Raw genomic sequence first — 24,093 nt, 5'->3', positions numbered from 1 at the left:
TTCCAGTTGGTTATCATTGGAGTAGCCATGGGTCTACAATCCTCCATCCTGAATCTCTTCAAGATTTCTGTAGCATATCTCCCTTGCCCAAGGAAGATCTCCCCCTTTTGATGCCAAACTTCCAACCCCAGGAAATAATGCATTCGTCCCAAATCCTTCATGTCGAACTTTGTGGCTAGATTCTTTTTGCAGTCCCCTATGAGTCTGGATGATCCTGTCAGGGAGAGATCATCCACATATAATACTAAGATTAGAGGCTCATTCTCTACAACCAGATAGTAGAGATTTGGATCTGCGTCACTCTTGACAAATCCCATTTTCTGCAAGTAGCCATCGATTCGCCCATACCACACTCTAGGTGCCTGTTTCAACCCATACAAGGCTTTCTTCAATCTGCATACATGAGACTTCTTCTCATGTGTCTCAAAGCCCTCTGGTTGTTCAATGTATATCTCTTCTTCTATCACACTGTTCAAAAATGTCGTTTTGATATCCATCTGATGAATCTCCCACCCCATTTGTGCTGCAAGAGATATCACGGTTCTAATAGATGTATACCTCGCTACCGGGGCGAAGGTCTCTTCGTAGTCAATTCCTTCCTTCTGAGAATACCCCTTAGCCACAAATCTGGCTTTGTATTTCTCAACATTGTCGTCTGCAACGTATTTAATCTTGTAGATCCATCTTGAACCTACCAATGATCTGTCATGAGGCCTTGGCACTACATCGCAGACATCGTTCACCAATATGGAGTTGTACTCCTCTACCATCGCATCCAGCCAAACCTGATGTTGAGCTGCCTCCTGAAAATTGGCAGGCTCCCCATCCTGAGCTACTAATGTCTAATATCTATCTGGTTGTTTTTTCTCCCTCTTATTGTTCCTTGGCGCACTGATGAAGTCCTTCGCATCTCGCAGAATCTGACGAAATTCCCTACTCATTCTTCCTCTGCCAGTAGGTGCTTCTTTGGCTCCTCATCATTCTGTGATTCTTCCTGACCCGAGGAAGAATTCTTTTCTTCCGTTGGTTGAAGAGGTTTGACCAACGGTTCCTATTTTAACTACTCCTCGGAAGGCATTTCTCGAGATTTTCTGAAGGCCCTGGCTTCCATGAACTTCACATCTCGTCGAACTACTACCTTCCTACTCCCTGGAAGATAGATTCTGTATGCCTTAGCATTCTCGCTATATCCCACTAGATATCCTTTCTCTGCAGTTTGATCCAGCTTCTTCCTCTTTTCCTCGGGCATGCGACAATATGCTAAGCTCCCAAATATCCTGAAATCACTGACTTCAGGCGTTTTCCCTATGAAGACTTTCTCTAAAGTAATCTTGCCCAATGCCCGATGAGGAGTTCTATTCTCAACATAGACTGTTCTATTGCATGCTTCTGCCCACAGGAATTTTGGCATATCCTGATCATACATCATGGCCCTAGCTACTTCTACAATAGTCTTGTTCTTTCTTTCTGCTACTCGATTCTGCTCCAAATTGTATGGAGTTATGCACTCTATTCTGATGCCTTCCTTAGCGCAAAAATTAGTGAAATCCTTATCGACATACTCTCCACCATTATCTAAGCGCAGAACTTTTATTTTCTTCCCAGTCTGATTCTCCACTAGAGCTTTGAACTCTTTGAATCGACAGAAAACCTCGTCCTTGGTTTTCAGAAAATAAATCCAAGTTTTCCTTGAGTGGTCATCAATGAAGGTAAGGAAGTACTAGGCACCACTAAGAGCTTTCGTGGACATGGGTCTGCAGATATTTGAGTGTATCAATCCTAGTACACCCTTGGCCCTGTTTTTACTTCTAGGAAATGTTGCCTTGGCATACTTTCCTAGAGCACATCCTCTGCATACATCATCTCGTTCCACACTAAGATTCGAAACTCCTATTACAGTGCTCCTGAGAATTCTCAGAGCCCCATGGTGCAAATGTCCCATTCTTCTGTGCCATAGTTCGTTTAAATCCTTGTCTCCATGACTTCCTATTAGTGCCATTGGTGATTCTAGTTGTAGTTTGTACAACCTGTTACTTTTGATCCCAATCTGCACTTTCTTTTTCCAACTCGGGTGTTTGACGTATACTTTCTCCTTGATGAAGAAAACGTCATAGCCTTTGCCTTGAAGTTGCGACACGGAAAGTAAGTTCATCCCCAATCCTGGTACATGCAACATATTGGTAGCATGGAACCGCTCTCTCATTTATGTTTGAAAAACTATGGTACCCCTCCCTATTGGAGTACATTTTGCCTTGTTCCCCATGGTGATCTGAAAGTTCATCTTCTCCTCCTGATAATCTAAAAAACATTCCCGGATTCCCATCATATGCCAAGAGGCCCCACTGTCTATATACCATACCTCTGATGATGCAGAGCTAGTCACACAAGCCACTCCTTCTTCCAGCCTGGAAGCCAACATAGAGAGATTGAAATCACTTTCTCTTGTGCAATTTTCTGAAAATTTGTGCGAATCTCCTAACGTAGATGTTTTTGCATCATGGTCTTGACCCATAATTGATTTTCGCTCTTTGTCTCTGATTACTTGCTCTGATAGCATATGAAAATTCTATCACTGCAACAACTGATTTATTTTACCTACTTATTTCCCGATAAGTTATTTACGAAGATTCTTCATTAAACATTAAAATAAACTATGTTGCAGATATCACAGCATAATACAGAAACAAACACATGCACAAGAAGTAACACATCGACACAAATATTTTGGACAATCAGTCCCCAGAAAAACCCAATGTGGGAAACCGGTGCAGCAAGGGAGGATTTTATTATTTAGCAATTCTTCAATACAACTGGGTGCCAAACTGGCTTACCCAACAAAGAGAAAATTCCTCGGCACTTCCCCGAGTCTTAGCGTCAGCCTGGCTAACCTATGCGTAGCTCCCAGACCCTTTGCGCCAGCCCCTGCCTCTCTACGTCACCCATGCAGGCCCTCTAGTGACTACACAATATGTAGCCTCTATGTCTGCCTCTCCAGCCTCTGTGTTGTTCCCCTGGTGATGTTCCCGACTCTCTATTCTATACTTGCTGCCTCATGCTGCTCTCCAAACCACTAGTTCAAATTTCTCAGCTCACCCAGTTTTATATTAATACCCATTAATATTTTATTTTTCCTAAGTTTAGACTGAGGAACTCCATTAAAAATATTAATTATTTTAATATCTCCCAAACCAGTTAGAATCTGGCCAAACCATTTCTGGGTCTTGGAGATCTCATGTGCTTTAGCCTTTCCACCAATTTTCATGGCTAGATCATATCCGATGCTACCCCAAATCAACAAATAGCCGAAGTCACTGTGGGGTTTAATCATCTGGTTGTTGATTTGCCGGAATATCCATCTCCGGATAGAGGTACTACTGCCGAGGATATTCTTTGTTGGGTAAGCCATTTCTGGCACTCTAGTTGTATTCACGAAATCTGCTTAATAATACAAACCCTCCATATGCTGCAAAGGTTTTTCCGAATTGGGTTTTTCCGAGGACGATTGACTAAAAATAACGGTGTCCCTTGTGTTATTGTCTCAATTTATTTCAAGGCATGATCTATATATTTGTAAAGGCTACAATAGTGTTTACTTCGATGTTTATGCAATTAAATAACTCGTTAATGTAAAGAACAAGTAGGAGATTGTAAACCAGTAATTGCAATAGGGGTTTTTGATGTGTTAGATTCAGAAATTTTCACAAGAAGAATCTTATTAACCTAATTGCCCTAAATTCTTCAACATGGTATCAGAGCTAAGGTGTTGAAGTCAAAGGAAGGGCAGAAAAGAGACATTCAAGGATCAAGTTTCAAGAAGGGCATCAAAGCAAGTTGAACAATATCAAAAGGATCAAGATATACATTGAAGGATCAAACCCTAGATCAAAGAAGCAGTCTACAACAGCAAGAACTTTTGTCTCCATAGTCATCATCAAAAGGCCACCAAGACTCTCATCAAGTTGAAACCCTAGAAGCAGTCTTGATCTACACTACAAGAAAAGGCAATGTCATCTTCACAAGCAAGGATCATCTCCTTACCCTAGAAGAAGATTATCCGAAGAAGCAACAAATCATCCTCATCATAAGGAGCAACCTTTTCTATTGAAGAAAGGCTTTTTCATCTGAAAGAAGATCATCCAAGAGGAAGCTCTAATCATCAAAGTGATCAAGTGGAAGAGTTCATCTTCACTTGTCAAGTAAGTATCTTTCATTTTATAATCAAGTTTGGTTAAATGACTTCGTGTGTGCAAGGAGATCTATAAATCGGTTGGGTCATCGAAATTCCTTGCATAAGAAAGGAGGATAGATATAGTCCCTGGAAGAGAAGTCATTGATGTCTATGGAAAAGTCTCTAAAGGTCAAGCATTGTTTGAATGCATGTAAAAGGATCAAGGGACTCATAGGATTCTTATGAAATCAGTCAAAGGTCCTCTCATCCCTATGTAGCAGGAGAGGAGACATAAAAGAGATATATGAAATACTAGAAGATATATTCTCTGAAAATGCAGTAAAGAAGGTCATATCACTTAGACTTGATCTACACAAAATTGAAGGTATCAAAGAATGAAGGAATATCTTCATGAGATCTCAATTGGGAGATCTGGGAGAAATGATAAGAAGATAATCATCATTGTTCTAATTGATAAGCAACGTAATTACCTCATTCAACTTATGGTATCTATGCTAGATAGGAAAAGGCAAGTTGAGGGCAAAAGTGTTGAAGGTTAAAAGACTCAAACATTTGCAGAAAGGAAAAGGAAATTTGGTCCTCAAAAAAAGACAAAGTGATATAGCTAAGATTCAATGCTATAGAAAGATTATGAAAAGAAAGCTCATATCACCGAAAAGATGCAAGAAGCTAAAGAAAAGGGCCAAGGAAAGAGGAGTAACAGATCTCTACTATGAATGAGATGGTATCCCTCACAAAAGGGTCTTATAAGCTCCTCAATCTTTTGATATGACCATGACAATAAGATGCATCGTGGCATCATGGAAGCATTAGAAAGAAGAGCTCGTGACATCACCATGGGAATCATGAAGGACAAAATCCATGGCAGTCAAACATGAAGGATATAGCTCTTGGGAACCTCATTGAACATTGAAGGAAAGGATGAAGTCATCTCGAACATGGCTCATCATACATCAAGTCAAAAAGGAAACATTTGCCAGATGGGGATATAAAAAGATTCTCTGATGGAATACTCTATTGACACCTAATCTCTTCATGATTGGGGGAATTTTGTGTAAATAAATAAATTAGGAATGTGAACAGTCATCGGGAGATGAACTGAACAATCACTCCTATTGTATATAACAATGACCTACCTATGGAATAATAGACGAATCAGTTTTTGTTTTGTGGAGTTACTGCCTGGCCTGACATGGTATCAGAGCCAGCTCTTTGTTTTAGCTATTATGCTCCTGTAACTCCTGTCCTGACCTCTGCCTCTGCCTTATTCCCTTCTGTCCTGAAATAACCTGCCTCTGCCAGCACTGCACATCTGTCCATACTGTCAATTTTTTATAGCACTATCTTTTCCTGTTTTAGCACTGAGGCTGACACGCCACCATTGATGAAGGTCCAGCTCCTGTTGAATGCGTTATGGTTCGACATTGAATGGTATGCGTAACTCTGTCCAGTGAGATACCTGTATTGCTTTATCGTTGAATGGTATATGCCCATGCGTTTGAGTTTGAACTGAATTTGTATCTGCGTTAAAACGACTACGCCCGTCCAAGTTTTGGTATATGTGTTGAAGAGGTCTTCTACAAGAACGGCGGCGAAGCCGGCAGCTCCCAAGGCTGTGAAGAAGCCCACGCTCAAGAAAGCAGGCGGTGCTGCAAAGAAAGCTAAGAAATGAGAACTTGTTTAGGGCCTTTTCTACCAAAATCAGATGTACAATATTATTATTACCGCCACTATCATCTTTAATGTCTGTTTTTGGTCAAGGGTTTTATATTTTAACCTCTCTCCCAAATTCTGGTTGTGCTCCGTCACTCTTCTACGAAGTTGAAATCTTGGAAAGAAAACAGCAAATAATCCATGAGTGGACATGTTTGCTTGCTCTGGACTGTAAAAATATTCACTTTGCTTTGAATGCATGCGGAAGGTTTGAGAATTGTACATTTTGATGATATCCCTGTTAAATCGGGTTTCATTATATTGTCCGTTTGAGGTTTTCATTTCATTAAACAAAATATTTACGTGAAGCCAAGAGATTGATTCTGGAAATGGAAGAGCTTCATTTTGTGAAAGAAAATATTTAAAGGAAGCCGAGAAATTGATTATGGAAATGGTAGCAGATGCGTAAAATGGTTTCCATTTGAATGAGTATAAACGTTGTTTTAACACTGTCCCATTGAACTGCGTTGAATAATGGTATTAACGTTGTCCCATAACGTTTTATTGATTGGTATATATGGTATATGAACGTGAAATGTTGTGCATTGTGGAATTGAATACGCTGCTCTTATTGAGTTAATGGTCCAGTTATATGTTGGATATATTAAACATTGGAGGGATTTGAAGAAAACATAGTGCATAAAGTATTTGAAATCTTTTTGCCCTTTTGAGTACAATTTCACTGTATATCAGCAGAAGTATTTTTTCTATCAGCAGAAGTTTTTTTTTACAGAATGCATTCAATCATCTCCATGGTAGGAATAGTTCTCACTGGCAAGGAGAACTATCATGAATGGTCCCGGATGATAAAACACACCCTCATCTTCAATGAGTTGTGGAAAGGAGTGTGTGTCGGAGAAGGAGACAATGACCTAGTACAGCCTACCTCAGACAAAGAGCTCGTCATTTGGGAAAACAAGAACAGCAAAGCCTATGCATTAATCACAGCATCTGTAAATGAAGAGGTGAGTCGCCATATTTCATCATATTCAACTGCCTTTGAAGCTTTACAAAAGCTGAAAGAACTCTATGACTCACATTCTGCACTTGAAGTTGTTCAGCTCACGATTAAACTCTTCACTCTTGAACTGAAAAATAATGATCCTCTTGCTCTTGCATCTGAAGTAAAGTCTATAATGCATGATATCAAATCCACTAAGGTTGAGCTGGATATCCCTCTTATTGCTTTTCTCAAGGCACTCTATCCTACTTACTCCAATTATCTTGAGTCTTTACAAGCAAATGGAAATCTTAAAGATATAACCTTTGACTCTCTTGTGAAAAAGTTTGCTGAAAGAGAGAAAGCCTTTGGAAAGAAGACAGCCCCTGAATCTTCTGAAGAGACTGTGTGCCTTGCTCATAAAAAAAGCATCCTGCTCAAGATTCTACAAGAGGAAGAGGTGGACGAAGAGGAAGAGGAAGATATTTCAGAGGCAGGGGGGGCAGACATTCTTAAGGAGAAAAGGCAGACTTACACTGCATTCGCTGCAAAAGAAATGGATCACATGATGCCTCTACATGCAAGCTACCATGGGACAAAATTGAGCAGAAAAGAAACCAACAGAAAGGTAAAACTGATGATACAAACAAAGGTAAAGCACCTGAATCCGCTCACTATATTGAGGCACAATGTAACATTGGAGTAAATGAAGATTTGTTTAATGCTTCACTTGCTTCTTCGAAAAATGATTGGTTGCTTGATTCAGGAGCAACCTGTCACATGACTCATAGAGAAGTTTTTTTGAAGATTTCACTGATAATGTTGATGGAGCAGTATACTTTGTAGATCAGTCAAAAATCAAGCCATCAGGGCTTGGCACAATCAGGCTTAAACTGCCTGGTCTTCCAGACTTTCTTCTGGATCATGTTCTATATCTCCCACAGCTCAAGAGAAACTTGCTGTCCTTGGTCCACATCCGCCAGCAAGGTCACTCCATTCATATGTTTGATGGCAAGCTTGAGGTAAGAAAAGCTTCTGACTACTCACTTGTCATGAGGGGAATAGAAGAAGAAAGGCTTCTCAAACTACAAGGAACCTCTGCTCATGCACAACATTTCTCATATATTTCTCATCATGAAGAAGGTACACTTCCATCAAGTTTATTATGGCATGCTAGATTTGGACATTTAAACTATGACAGTCTCCGCTTATTGAAGAAAAATGGTGTTGCTAGTTTGCCTACAATTCCTAGGAAACATAAGCAATGTGGTGCTTGGATTCTAGGAAAGCATAGCAAACAGTCTTTTCATGATTCACATTCAAGAGCACATAGGAAACTTGAACTCATTCATTCAGATTTATGTGGTCCAATGCATGTTCCTTCTGCAAATGGAAATAAATATATCATGACATTTATTGATGATTACACCAGAATGTGTTGGGTTTATTTATTGAAGAACAAATCTGATGCCTTTCAAACATTCAAGAATTTTCATAAATGGATTGAAAATGATGCACAATCTCATATTGGGTCTATTCGCACTAATAATGGAAAAGAATATACATCAAATGAATTTGAAAACTATCTTCGCCAACATGGGATCAAACATCAAACAATTGTGCCTTATAATCCCCAACAGAATGGTGTAGTTGAAAGAATGAATAGAACAATCTTGAATATGATACGATCCATGCTTTTCTTCAAAAATGTAAAGATAATGTTTTGGGCTGATGCTGTTCTATGTATTGCATATATAAAGAATAGATGTCCATCTAATGCTATAAGAAACAAGACTCCTTATGAATTGTGGTATGGACATGTTCCTTCGGTAAAATATCTTAGGGTCTTTGGTTCCACCTATTATGCTTTGATACCAAAGGTACATAGAAACAAACTTGGTGCTAGAAGTCGTAAGTGTATCTTCCTGGGGTATTCAAACACCTCCAAAGCATACCGCCTCTATGATGAAGTAAATAAAAAGTTTGTTGTATCTAGAGATGTAATTTTTCTTGAATCATCCAAATCTGACAATGTTGTTGAGCGGCAACTTGATCGCTTGGATAGATTCGCAAAAACTAAATCATTTCAAGAATTTGATAATCAGATTCCACATCTTGAAGGGGTGATTCCTATACTAGATCAACATGTGGAATCTTCTTCTGAAGAACAATCTCCCCTACATGAAACTCCAACAACGGATGATGCTTTAAGTGATGTAATTGATAGAATTGGGAGACTCAATCTTGATTCAGTCTCAACTCAATCAACAGAGCAGCCTGGACCATCTCAGAAAGGTCCCCCAAAGTGGCTGACAAAGACACTTGAAAGTGTTCATCCTGATGAAATTGGAAAAACAGAAACCAGAAATTCAAACCGACAAAATGGAGGTGATGTAGATGACTCTAATTCACCTGTTGATATGGATGTTACTTATGATTGTGAATTGAACTTGTCTACAGATTTTGAACCAACTTCCTTTAAAGAAGCTGCTTCTCATGATGAATGGAAAGAAGCGATGCAAAAGGAGTATGATGCCCTCATAAAAAACGGCACTTGGAAGCTGATTGATCCTCCATTTGGAACCAAACCAATTGGCTGCAAGTGGGTCTACAAGAACAAGTACAACGCTGATGGCTCACTTGACAAGCACAAAGCTAGGCTTGTGGCAAAAGGTTTTGCACAAAAGGAAGGGGTCGATTATGATGAAACTTTTGCCCCCACAGCAAAATGGGCCACCATCCGGACACTCTTTGCACTAGCAGCTCAGAACGGTTGGAAAGTCCATCAAATGGATGTAAAAACTGCCTTCTTGAATGGAGATCTAAAAGAGAATGTTTTATGTCCCAGCCTGAAGGATTTGCTGTGAAAGGACATGAACATAAAGTATGCAAACTTGTGAAGTCCTTGTATGGCCTCAAACAAGCACCACGAGCCTGGGATGAAAAACTAACTGAGCATCTTCTGAAACTCAACTTCAATCATTTTGATCTTGATGATGCAACTTTATTTGTCAAGAAAGTTGGCAAAACAGTTGTATATCTTGTGGTATATGTAGATGATCTTTTAATGACAGGGAACAATGAAAGCTACATTGCATCCATAAAGAAGGAATTGGGGAAAAGTTTTGAAATGACTGATTTGGGCTATGTTCATTACTATCTTGGCATTGAAGTAACCCAACATCCAAAGTCCATATTTCTTTCTCAAAAAAAATACATTGGAGATTTGTTGAACAGGTTTGGCATGACAGAGTGCAATCCTCTTACTACTCCAATGGAACAAAACTTAAAGCTCACATCTATTGAAGGAAAGGAATTTGAGGATGCAACAAAGTATAGATAGCTTGTAGGAAGTCTCATCTACCTCACTACTATCAGACCAGACATTTCATTTGTTGTTGGAATCCTCTCCAGGTTTATGCAAAAGCCTTGTGAGGGACATTGGTCTGCTGCAAAAAGAGTTCTAAGGTACTTGAAGGGAACTCAAGACCTTGGAATCAAGTATACAGGTTGACGACTTCATCTTGATTGGATACTCTGATCCAGACTTCGATGGAGACAAAAAAACTGGGGTATCTACTTCAGGATATGCTATGAGTCTTGGATCAAGCGCTGTCTCCTGGAGATCACGCAAACAATCAGTTCCAGCAGATTCCACAACAGAAGCAGAATACCTGGCAACAGCTAAAGCAACGAAAGAAATTTTGTGGCTCAGGAAAATTCTTGAAGATTTGCAGGTAAAACAAATACAATCAACTCCACTCATGATTGACAACACCTCTGCAATAAAGTTGGCAAAGAACCCAAAGTTCCATGATCGAACAAAGCATATCAATACTAAATATCATCTGATTTGACATCATGTTGAGGCCAAAACAATCCATCTCCGTCATTGTTCCACAAATGAGCAAATTGCAGACATCTTCACCAAAGCACTTGGAAGGGAAAAGCTTGAACGATTCAGAATGATGCTTGGACTCACCAACATCCCTTCAGATTAAGGGGGGGAATGTTGACACCTAATCTTCATGATTGGGGGAATTTTGTGTAAATAAATAAATTAGGAATGTGAACAGTCATCGGGAGATGAACTGAACAATCACTCCTATTGTATATAACAATGACCTACCTATGCAATAATAGACGAATCAGTTTTTGTTTTGTGAAGTCCCTGCCTGGCCTGACATACTCATCGGAGGGTTCACTAATGTAGAGAGGAAGCAAGTGTTTCATCAAAAAATCCAACTTCTGGAGTTCATGGGATGATGGTATGCTAAAGTAACCGGATTCGTTCATATAGCCCGGCGAACCCAAATCCTGCGTGTCCGATACGATTCTCTTGAAAATCGTATCCTAATATCGGATTCGATGAGTCCTATTAGGATTCGTACGAATCCCATGCAAGGCCAGCGAATCCCGATTTTAGGATTCGTATCCCAGAAAAGTGACTGCCGCGGGTTAAAAAGGACGCATTTCTTCTATTCTTTCATGCTGTTTGTCATTTGTATCTGCATCGTTTGAGCTATTTGCAAGGAGATAAGGGTTTGGAGCAAGGAGCTAAGGGAGGAGAGCGTTCGGCAAGGAGATTCAAGCACCAGGTAAGTGCATTTCAGCTCCATTTTTTTGCACTTCTTATTCTATTACAACAGTTTGTATATGATTTTTTGTTTACAAATTTGTGCATGTTTTGTTCATTTCTTTTACAGTATTCATGGCTCAATCAAAGGCAGCAGTTAGGGGGCAAAGGAAGGGCAAGAATGTCTCCATTGGAGATGCCCCTCCTCCCCCAATATCATCAGAGTCTGCTGCAAGTAATGTTGAGGGAAGAGGAGGACCTAGAGACAACATTGATAAATATCCATTGTGGAAATATGTCAGAAGAGAAGATAGGACAAGCACCAAGGGGAAGGGAGGAGGCAATGTGCAATGGAGATGCAACTTTTGTCACATTGCTTTCAAAAGCACATATTTCCGTGTGAAAGCACATTTGTTAGCTTTACCGGGTTGTGGGATTGCAGCTTGTAAAGTTGTTCCTTTACAAACGAGAAAAGAATTCGAAAAGGAGTCCACTATTGGTATGGAAAATGTGGCTTCAAAATCAAGAAAACCCAAGAATGAAGACCCCCTTCCATTTTTGAGGAAAGCCACCACCAAATTTCCATTTGAGAGTTCAATTGGGGGACAGGCAGCAAAAAGAAGAGCAACTGCACTTGGTCCAATGGACAAGATTTTCCAAAAAGAGAGAGGGAAGAGGTTGATCTCACCATTGCCTGCTTCTTCTATCAAAACTTCATATCATTTAATGTTGCACGCTCACCTCTATTTATTGAGATGTGCTGACCTCTAACTCAAAGGGCTCCATCAGGGTATGTGCCTCCTGGGTCAGAGAAGCTGAGAACCACATTGTTGACAAAGGCAAAAAAAGAGGTGCAAAAAATGCTTGAGCCTATTGTAGCATCATGGCCAACATCTGGGTTAGCATTGTTTCTGATGGATGGACAAACCCAGCACAACACCCAATCATCAACTACATGGTGTCTTCCTTGAATGGTCCAGGGTTCATGAAAGCAGTGGATACACTTGGAGAATACAAGGATGCACAATTTATTGGTGAATTAATTATTAAAGTTATTGAAGATGTAGGTGTTGATTCTTATGTGCAAATCATTACAGATAATGCACCTGTTTGCAAAGCTGCTGGCATGATTGTGGAAGCTAAATATCCACAAGTGTTTTGGACACCTTGCATTGTCCATTCATTGAACTTAGCACTGAAATCCATTGCTTCTGATGTGCTTTGGATTGGTAACATTATTGAGGATGCACGACATATCTGTAACTTTGTGAAAAATCATACAAATGCCCTCACTATCTACAAGGAGTACACCAATCTATCATTGTTGAAGATTGCTAATACACGGTTTGCCTCTTCATTCATGATGTTGAAGAGGTTGAGGGAGGTCAAGACCGCTCTTGGGTCCATGGTTATTTCTGAGTTTTGGTCTTTTTGGAGAAAGACAGATCAGGTAGCCTCTAAAAGAGTGAAGGACACAGTGCTAGATGATGCTTGGTAGGAGAGGGTAGATCTAATTATTCGGATCATGGACCCTATCATTTCTTTGCTTCGATTTGCAGATATAGACAAACCCATCCTAGGAGAGGTTTATGAGGGATGGGATTCCATGATTGAGTCTGTAAGGAGCATTATTAACAGAGTGAGTGCCCCGAGTATGAGACATCACCAGAGGCCTTCTGTGATACTATACATGATATTCCTGTCAGCAGATGGGACAAGAATTATACACCTTTACATTGTTTGGCTTACTCATTGAACCCAAAATACTACAGCCATGAATGGCTGAATGGTGGACCTTCTCGCAGATTCCCTCCTCACATGGATGGTGAAATCTCACAGGGGAGGAAAGAGGCATTCAGGTGGATTTTTCAGGATAGTGCATTGCTTGATGAGGTGGAGGATTCCTTTGCAGAGTTTTCCACTGGTAGTGATCGATTTGGAAGCTATGATGTGATTAGAGACAGGGGGGCTAAGAAGCCCTATTCTTGGTGGGCAAATCATGGGGCAACAAGCCCTCCTCTTCAGCAGTTAGCCATGAGGCTCCTCTCTCAGGTGACTTCATCCTCTTGTTGCAAGAGGAATTGGAGCACATATGGGAATTTGTATAGTGTGAAGAAGAGCAGGCTTGAGCAGTCTAGGGCAGAGACAATGGTGTATGTGCACACCAACCTTCGTCTTATTTACAGGCAGAGGGAAGAGTGGTTGAGGGGAAAGACAAAGATGTGGGATGTCTTTCCTGATGATATGGGTCTGGACACCAGTGTTGAGTTGGCATTGGCCAACATGGATCTCAATGATCCAGTGCTAGAGCCTGTTAGATTTGATGACTTAGAGGGGTCATCCTCCACACCAGCAGATGCAGAGGCGACTATGGATACAAGGGAGGAGGAGGATGCAGAGGAGAGCAGTGGGGACCATGATGATGAGGACATTGATGTTGATTCTGATGCTGATGATGAGGATTGATGCCTTGAGGCTTGTATACCTGTAGTTGTTTTATATTTTCTATTTCTATTTGCCATTGGCATTGCACCAGCACTACCTATGTAACACATTTTGATTTGATGACTCAATGAGAAAACTACAGTTGTCAGTGTGTTTATCTTACTATCTTGTAGTTGTAATTGTCTTTCATTTATGAATTATGAATCATGATTTATGTGACCACTGACATGTATTTGAATTTTGTATGTACTATGCACACTATAGATGAAGATCTATGTTTGAAATCAATAAATTTGTATCATTAATTAAAATTTGTGTAAGAAATATCTAATTTTTAATATATATATATATATATATATATATATATATATATATATAACGAATCCTACGTGTCCTGTTCCGGGGGGTCAACGTGTCCGAATCCGACACTACAAATCCTGAATCCTACGAATCCCGAATCCCCGTGTCAGGTGACTTCGATGGTATTATGACATGAGAGATTAAGCAAATCAAGGGGTTGAAGATCTTTTCAATCAAGGAAGCTGCTAAAAGAAGCCTAAATGACCTAAAGGTAAAATGAGGTATGTATGCTTGTATTTGATAGTATAAAGTCATGTCGTATGGTTACAGGTAACATGGATCACTACTTGTTAAATTATGGTATTTTCTATGCTTAGAGCAGTTTACTTATTTTTCTTCTTATTATCCACAGATTAGAAATCACATATACATTAAGTAAAGTGCAGATATAACATTAAATAATCAACAGAAAACAAACCAAGACAAGAGACACAAGATGTGGCAGCAAGCCAGGGACAAACCCCAATGCGGGGAAACCCTTTGATCAAATCTTCTTTTATCTTCAATAGTTCAGCAGAGAGAAATAGTACAAAATCTGAATTCTGTAATCTTATATCAGTAGCAACAAACCATAGATCAGCAAAGTCAAACTTGGTCAAACTAGTTGAAATTGACCTCTAAAATGCTTGGTCAATTTTCGGTCAACTTGTCCTCAAACAGCCTGAAGAAACAACCCTTGAACAACCTCAAAAGTACAGTCAATTTGCATATTTCTGAAGTCAACTTGCAGCCCTAAACTAGGGCAGTCAATACTAGTCAAACACCTCGGTTTTCGTGCCAAAAATTGCAGCCTGCCTAGGAGAAGGAACCACACCCAATCCGCACTTCTGGATGGTCAACGCTTGGTCAAAGTTGGTCAAACAGATGACCTGCTGCCCTAGCATCCTCCTTTCTGTGTCTTCCTTGCCCTAGGACGTCTTCCTTTCAACCACACCTATGAGAGAGAAAGAGAGACTCCTTTTATGCGTACGAGAGAGAGATGAGTGAATGATTGTTTTCCAAACGAGGAAGCTCCTTGTATTTATGTGCAAACGTTGAGGGTGAATATACGTGACTGTTGGGCTTCTAAGCCTACATAAGTTTGTTGGCCGACCTTGACAATTTATCCATAATCAAAATAAATTCATATCTCCATAAATACTTATCGAAATCGGATGATCTTTAGATCAATCCTACACCTCTCGATGAGAGGAATCTAGGAAAAATATCAGAAGCCATAAATAAGGTGATCCACATGGAGTTTGGCCCTAGTTACCAGTTTTAACACTCCCTCTCGACTAGGGAGAACTTCATCTGCAATCTGTCAAACCATCACTGCCATCCATCCATTAAATGCACTGTCCTGTACAGCTTGATCCCACTCTGCTCTCCTCTGCTCTACTTTGCTCTGTTCTGCTCTGCTTGAACTATGAAGAAGAAGAAATGATCTAGGATGTATCATACCATCCTCCACTGACCCGAAGTCAGTCTTAGAGTGTGAACCACTCTCACTGATCCCAGATCAGTATCATTGATCCCTGATCTGAAAATCACTTATGAGTGATCTCAGTTAATTAAATAATAAATGAAGGTATTACAGACTCATGTGCTGGTGTGTGTCTATGTTATTTTAGGCAATGGATCGATTAGATTGCAAAATACACAGACACTGGAAAATGGAAAATAGTAAGGGAAACACAGTAAGCAAAGACAAGAACACAACGCATTAATAAGGAGTTCACCCTATTCTCCAGGGCTACGTCTCCGGTCCAGCTCTCAGTGGTGGTCTTCTTTTAATGTGTCTTTAAAGCAAAGATTTAAAATGAAGAGCTCAACTTGATTCTCCTAAAACAAAGGATGCTTACTAGGGTGGTTCTTGGATTCTCCAAGCCACTAGAGTGCACAGACTCTTTCCTTACCAAGTCTTGACCTCTTTGGTCTTTAATGGGATGAGTCCAATGGTGCTCAATTCCTGACAGATATCCTCACAGGGATGGCTTGAACCTCTCAAGCCTGGTTTTGTCTGCTTGATGCTACCTTACGTCAGCTCGGCTCTCTGTTTTCTGCTTCTTGTTTCACTGTCTCTTTCGCCTTTTCTGTCACTGTTTTTCTTCTCTGGTTCTTCCTTATCATGCTCTCTGTTCTGTTCTCTATCTGTTCATGGCTTAAAGCCGATTTGTCCTCAACTGTTTGCTTCCTCTTCCGCCCCTTCGGATCGCATGTTGTTGTTTGCTTGGAGTTCCCTGCCTTTGCGTCATCGCCAACGTCCCACAGGGAAGTGGCCACTTGTCCTCTCACGAACTGCGCCAGTTCTTCCTCGACGATTTGGTTTTTCAGTTAAAATGTGGAATGATTCATCCGCCAACTCAGCGGTCAAATCAGACTTCAAACTTTTGTATGCCGCGGCTTAATTCCCCTGTCAAATCCGATTTTTCCATCGGGCGCAATCTCCGCCGTCAGATCTGGAGTCCCCAGATCCTACGGTGTTCGCTCATTTCGCGTGGTTGACTTGCTCGACCGTTAGCCTGCAATGAGAGGCGGTTTTCTCTCTCATCCGTTGGACACGCGTCATGCGATGAATGGAATCGCTCGTTTTCTGCCAAATCCGCTTACCGCCCCAATGTGCCTCCGATATACCGCCAGTTTTGGAGCGCGGGACCCGCCTTTCGCCTTAGCGCTTTCCTTACAGTTTCCCGGCTTCCCATGTGACCGAGCGCTCGAGGCTTCTCCTTCTCGAGGGGTTTTTCCCAGCGATTAGCGCAGAAATGGCCTCTGTTCCCCGATCCGGGATTCCTAGCAGCCAGTTTTGCCTCCTGCGCGGTCTCCATGGGCCTCGGTCAGCGCGCTTTGACCGAGGTCCTTGTCGTTCCTTGCTGACTGCAAACTGCCATTGTCTAGAGGTCTTCCTGATAGCTCTTTGTTCATAAATTCGAAGTCTATCCCGATTTGATACAGTCATGGCACTTGATAATTTTTCATGGATCCAATTTGGATCACGGCCTTCCCACTGAAAAAGCTTTTGGACCACCAAAAGTTGGTTTTCAAGCATCGACTAAGTGAGAGTACAATTGTCTAACTTGTCCAATCTCTATCCACTTTGCACTGCTTGGCTTTGAACCCTTGAGCCCAATTCCGAGGTACTCAACATCTCCTCTGCGCGTTGTCCTCACCTTCCTGTCCAGAACTGTGTCTTCCTGCAATTCATTAAGATATTCAGGTAACAGGTCATCAATAGAAGGCAATTGACTCTGCTCTTCGGGATCCTCAATTAGTGAGGGTTCAAACAATCTCAAACAATCTGCATTTACGACTGAGTAGATGTGCATGTAAGCTGGTAGATCAAGGCGAAAAGCATTCTCACCAATCTTCTCAAGTATCTTGAAGGGTCCATACCTGATAGGCTTTAGCTTTTTACCTTCACCTTACATCATGTCCTTGCTGATATATAGCCAGACTTGGTCACCAACTTGGAAACTATGCTCCATCCGATGCTTGTCATGCATTGCCTTGTATTTGGCTTAGCTCCTTCCCAGTTGTTCCTATACTGCCTAGTGGATCTCTTAGATTTGTTCAATGAACCTAGTTGCCCTGTCCACATCATTGTGTCCCTCAACTGTGGTGTCTTTACCAAAGACAAAATCCAAAGGAGACCTTGGTGTGAAACCAAAACAGGTCTCAAAAGGAGATCTCTGTGTAAAAGAATGTTTTGCTATGTTGTAAGCATGCTGCACATAACATAAATGTTCATCCCAAAGCTTAGGATGCTTGCTGCAACATCCTCTGAGTAACTGGATCACTGTCCTGTTAACTACTTATGTCTGGCCATCAGTTTGTGGATGAAAAACTGTGCTTTTCTTCAATTTGGTGTCCATCAGTTCCCACAGACTTGACCAAAACTTCCCCACAAATCGGGTGTCTCAATTAGATACAGTGGAAGTGGGTAATCAAAAATGAACCCATACATGTTCAAAGATTAGTTTTGCAGTTTGTTCAGCTGTAATTTGTTTTGTTAAACACACATGGACAGCAAGACAGATATGAAAGATAAATCAGTGAATTCCATTTTTTATTAACAATAGATGTACATTTATAATACAATGTTGTGACTCTTGGGTTTCAGATCCCAAAGTCTCTTGGACTGCTTAGTCTTTTCGGCTTCCACACTAACCCTTTAGGATTAGGTGTCCAACATTCCCCCCCTTAATCCGAAGGGTTATGTATGAGTCCAAGAAGAGAACTGTAATACAAAATGTGCAAAAATGCATGGCAGCACTAGGCTGAATGTGCTCTATGAAATGTTGGTATAAAGGGCGGTGGTTTAAGGATGACCACCAACACTGGAACGCTTAGTGCAGTTCCCGGAACTCTTCCAAAACTGGCAAGAAGCTGGAGTCTTCTGCTAGAGGAAGTGTTCTCAATCTGTGATGGTTTAAGGATGACCAACAACGCTGGAATGCTTAATGCAATTCCTGGAACTCTTCAAAGCTGGCAAGAAGCTGGAGTCTTCTGCTAGAGGAAGTGTTCTTAATCTGTGATGGTTTAAGGATGACCAACAACTCTGTGATTCCTGGAACTCTTCCAAAACTGGCAAGGAGCTGGTGTCTTCTGCTAGAGGAAGTGTTCTCAATTTGTTCACGGGCATCTTTGTCTCTGGCTACAACTCTGAAACTGGTGTGGCAGGTTGTGGCTCAGGCTCGCTTGATGTGACTTTGAAGCTTGTAGATGACCATCATTTCCCCCCCTGTCAGGTTCAAGGTGAGAAGATGGAGAAAACTCAACTGCAAGACTGTTCAATACTCTGGAACAAGTTCTGACATGTGTTTGGAATATCTTCTTGGCTATTGATGCCCATTGCCAAGAAGCGATCCATCCAAGATGAATCTTTGTTCTTGCAGGACGTTTGTTTCTGAAGCATCTGTGTGAAGAATGACTAGTTTTATGACAGTGCTTACATGGATGAAGATCAAAACAGTGATCTTTCAAATGGCCAACTCGGTCACAGTGTTGGCATTTCACGATCTGTTGTTGTTGTTGTTGTTGTTGGTGTTGCTGTGGAAGAGGGGCAGAGTCTGGAACAGCTGAAGCTGAACTGTCATGAGGAGTAGGTGAACTGTCATAAATGAATCCAGCACTCTGAAACTGAATGGGCTTGGCATAGTCTGGAATATGAAAGGACAAGTCCTTGTCATATCCAAGACCAGTTCTGTGCTTGTTGTGGACAAGCTGTTCCCAAGGTCTGATGATGGGCTTGGGAAGTGCAGACTGAACCTCTGCATCTGCATGTAACTTTGTTGCTTTATCTGAATGAACTGTAACATTATTGACTTGCTGTTTATGGGAGTCTGCTTCATTGTTCTGAACAGAAACAGGTTCAGAATGATGACTCCACTGGTGTAATTCTTCCTGCTGTAGCTTTGTTTCAAACTGCAAAAACTCAATATTCTCATGTGCAATTTGCAGAGAGGTTTGGATGTCAAAGAGAGTTTCTTTGTTAACTTTGACCATCTCATCAACAGTGGAATGAATTAGGATATTCAATAACTTTAATGCATCTTCAAGTCTGGCCATTTTTCTTCAATGTCACTTAAAAAACACAACTGAGGCAACAGCAACAGAAAAATAATATTGTACTCTTACTACAAGATATTGTAAGGGCTTATCAAGTGGCAACAATGTCGCGAAAATGGTTGATGGAGCAGGACCTGAGTAAGCTGGATGTTACCAAGTTAAACTACAATAAACATTGGTACAATTGGGCACATGGTAAATCAACAGTCCACAGTTCGTTTCAAGAATGAACTGGAGCATAACATCACCAATGCAAAAAAAAATATATAAATGTGAAGATGAGCGCTGTCCTCAACTTCAAACTTCAGAGCATCTAGCTGCTATGGAAATCATGCAAAATCTCTACAAGAAACTGCTCCAAAATCTCTACAAGAAACTGCAAAAAAATGACTTCAAAAAATGTCTTCAAAAATGCTTCAAATTCACTTCACAATGCTGATCACTTCTCCACGAATCACTTCACTCAGAGGTTGTTTCAAATTGTTCCATGGACAACACCAAATCTGCTTCGAGGTGGCTTCAATACTGCTCTTAAAATCTGCTTCTTGTTAATCTAAGAGGAAACCTCCAGATAATTGTACAGGCAACGGATTCACTTGGCCTGATTTGATCGTCTATGACTGTCAGAATGGCATCAATTCAATCACGATGCCAAGCATTTTGCAGCTCCACTCATAGGCATATAAAATCCTCGCATTTTTACAAACAGAAAGCACCACAACACAAGACTTTGATGGCCAACAATGAAGCTAACTGTATCTCAAAATTTTCAGACCTGCAGAACAAAGAATGACGATCTGGCTTCTCAGATTTCACCGGGTCTTTCTGCGCATCACACAACACCGTGAATTTCAAAACCATTCAACGCAGTCAACCGCACCACTGCATATGAAATTCAATGCACATTCAATATTAAAACTGCGCACTGTATATAACCACTTTAAAACAGCGCACAGCGCATAATATATATCATGCTACCAATATATATATCACGGTATATATATATCACTTCAAAACAGCGCACAAATTGCTGATATAAATCCCACCTTGGAAACCTTCCAGATACACCCTGGGCATATATCTCGGCTAAATATTATAATGAGAAATCTTCAGCCCACGCTGTCAATTTGTAAATGTATCTAGTTCAAAAACTTCGACGATCTTTCCAAGATGTATTTACTCATTTAATTATTGTTTAAAAGCAGGAACCCAAATCAATATTTAATCTGGCGTGTATCTCGGTGCAAAAAAGAAAGAGGCCCGCGAAGAGCTAGCCGCAGGTGAAATCGTTTTGAAGGCAAAATGGCCGCGGGCTCAACCACTGAATTTTGTATTGAATGCGTTCACCAGAAGGGGCCACGGAGGGCCTGGCCGTCGGTGGACGTGGTGCCTACTGGGAGACGGAAAGGATTCGATCAAATTCCTTGGCTGCGGATGAAACACTGAAGGAGGACTCTGTAGATTGATTTTCGGCCGAGAGAATGGGTTTATCTAGACACACAATATTTATCATAATTCCTCATCATGCAGTCAATGAAATGGATGAAATAATTTAATTGCCGTCGGTTAGCGCAGAAAGTGTTGAAGACCCATTTCTAATTCCACGGCATTCAGCAAAACTTCGTTGTGGGTTGTTCCAGAGTGGAGAAGCGAAGGGATTATCGGACTGAGGATTGCTGTAATTGATATTTGCATAATCAAACTTACCGGCTTCTAATTGTATATATCCCACATTGATGGGTTGATTCCAAACAAAGTGTAAATGGCTGATGCGTTCCAGGCTCTCATCTCCACCCTTGCTGTAGCACCTTATCCGGATTTGGCAATTCTCTTCTTCACCAGTATTTGAGCAATGCAGCAACCAGCACGAACACGCAACTTTAAAACTCTTCAACGCAATTTTAACAGCTTCTCAAACGTTTTAGGATCAGCAGCAGTTCAATTCTTCATTCCAATAATTAATCAATACATGGAGGCCTTTTATATCAACCCACGAACATGGATTTCAACGCACAGTGAATCACATACTATGCATCGAATATTTACACTATGAACCGAATCACACCATTCATATACACCATAAATCGAATAGCATACTATGAATCGAATCACGCCTTTCTACTGCCTGTGACGCTTAATTAAAATGAATGCCATTAAAATTTCTGACTGTGAGTAACAGAACGTTCCAGCGATTCATTTCTAAAAGGTAACCGGCAACCTCATAATTCTCAGGACAATCCTCATACTCCACATGGAATTGTAGCAGACCACAGGTAATGGCAGGCACTCAACGCATTCAAACAGGTGGTTAGACAGCGCAACAGAAGAGCAGGAGAATAATGTCGGACCAGCGTTCAAATGTCAGGTTTGTATGGAGCATAGCGCAGGGAATATAAATAGAATATGGCAGAGAGGGCAGGTATAAGGGCAGCGCAAACGCATCAAAATGACAGCGCTATTCACAATTTTTTTTATTTTTTTTTTTTAATGTACAGCGCTCAGACAGGACATGTGGAGCAGGCCAGCGTTCAGAAATAAAACGCATATGACAGACATGCGTTACAAAGGCAGCGCTGGTGCGCCAGAGAACATCATGGACAGACTGGCGTTACAAAGGCAGCGCTGGTGTGCCAGAGAAAAGGAGTTACAACTATTCTGAGGACTGGGACCTGTGCTCAAGTCAGAATGACAAAGGCCAGTGCTCAGACCAGTTGCACAAAACTACACAGGCCACACATCATGGCTCTGATACCATGTTAAACACACATGGACAGCAAGACAGATATGAAAGATAAATCAGTGAATTCCATTTTTTATTAACAATAGATGTACATTTATAATACAATGTTGTGACTCTTGGGTTTCAGATCCCAAGGTCTCTTGGACTGCTTAGTCTTTTCGGCTTCCACACTAACCCTTTAGGATTAGGTGTCCAACAATTACAAGGTATCAAAATACACATTTTGCTGAACCTATCCACAACAACATATAGATAATCATGACCCTTCCTAGATTTAGGCAGTCCTCCAACAAAATCCATGGAAACACTTTCCCAAGGGTGAGAAGGAACTGGTAATGGAGTGTACAAGCCTAGTTTTCTATTGTTGGGCTTGCTTTTAGCACACATATTACACCCTCTTACATATCTAGAAACTGTCTCATTCATTTTTGGCTAATAACAAAATCTTTGCAGCTGTGCAACTGGTTTACTTACCCCAAAGTGACCTGATATTAGAGAAGTGTGTGCTTTTCGAATTATCTTTACTCTTTCAGTTTGTGGAATGCATAACTTCCCACAATGATATAAGAGTCGGTCCTTTACATGATAATCCAATTCTTCTACTCGTTTGCCTTGACTTAAAGTTGCATATACATCTTTAAAGTCTATATCTTGAGCATATTGTTCAATGTCACTCTCATGTAACACAAAATTATGCTTTAGTAGATGCATTTATAATGGGTCTAGATAACATATCTGCAACTTTATTGTGTATGCCCTCCTTATATCTGATGACTAAATGAAACTGTTGTAGAAAACCCATCCATCTATAGTGTCTTGATTGTTGCAACTTAGTTTGGGAGTGTAGATATTGAAGTGGTTGATGATCACTATGTATTACTGTCACTTTGCCCATTAAGTAATGTTTCCACTTTTTCACACTCTGTACTAATGCATACAATTCTTTATCATATGTAGGATAGTTAACTACTGCAGAATTAAATGTCTCAGAATGATAACATATGGGTTTACCGTGCTGTGTCAACACTACTCCCATGGCATAGTCACTGGCATCAATTTGGATCTCAAATGGTCTTTGAAGATCAGCCAGTTCTAGTACAAGTGTTGTACTAATCTTTTCTTTCAAGGTGTCAAAGGCTTTCTGTTGTTTGCCTCTCCACTGAAACACCTTGTTCAATCGTGTTAAAGCATGTAAGGGAGCTGCAATTGAGGAAAAGTTAGAAATAAACTTCCTCCAATATTGTGTTGCTCCTAAGAAGCTTCTAACTTTTGTAGTAGATTTGGGTTTAGGCCAATTTACAATGACTACCACCTTAGAGGGATCTATCTTCAGTTCCACCCCCTACTATATGACCCAAATAATTCAGAGATGTTTTGCCAAATTCACATTTTGAGAGTTTAAACATAAAGTTTTTCTCTTTCAAAACATCTAATGTCTGCTTAACATGCTTTAAGTGTTCTTCCCATGTTTTACTAAATATCAGAATGTCATCCAGATACACAATAACAAAATCATCAAGAAAAGGTCTAAGTACATCATTCATTAATCTCATGAAAGTAGCAGGAGCATTAGTTAAGCCAAA

At 40.6% G+C, this 24,093-nt stretch overlaps 2 protein-coding genes across 5 annotated transcripts in view; one reads left to right on the top strand and one right to left on the bottom strand.

The window, feature by feature from the left end:
• Positions 1-22,319, top strand: part of LOC149235556 (uncharacterized) — a 66,891-nt gene extending 44,572 nt beyond the window's left edge. The window contains exons 6-7 of the mRNA XM_089460990.1: positions 22,037-22,135; positions 22,266-22,319. Of these exons, the coding sequence (XP_089317116.1) occupies positions 22,037-22,135; positions 22,266-22,319 (153 nt within the window). The remainder of the gene's footprint in view (positions 1-22,036; positions 22,136-22,265) is intronic.
• Positions 1-24,093, bottom strand: part of LOC149235555 (uncharacterized) — a 311,771-nt gene that overhangs the window by 78,275 nt on the left and 209,403 nt on the right. The gene's annotated exons all lie outside the window — the stretch shown is intronic.

Source organism: Pinus tabuliformis, chromosome 8 (assembly GCF_031772625.1).
Source record: "Pinus tabuliformis cultivar Carrire ecotype Pingquan chromosome 8, CPIR1, whole genome shotgun sequence".
Taxonomy (NCBI): Eukaryota; Viridiplantae; Streptophyta; class Pinopsida; order Pinales; family Pinaceae; genus Pinus; species Pinus tabuliformis.
The sequence above is the reverse complement of the archived record's forward strand: the minus strand, read 5'-3'. Positions and strand labels throughout refer to the sequence as shown.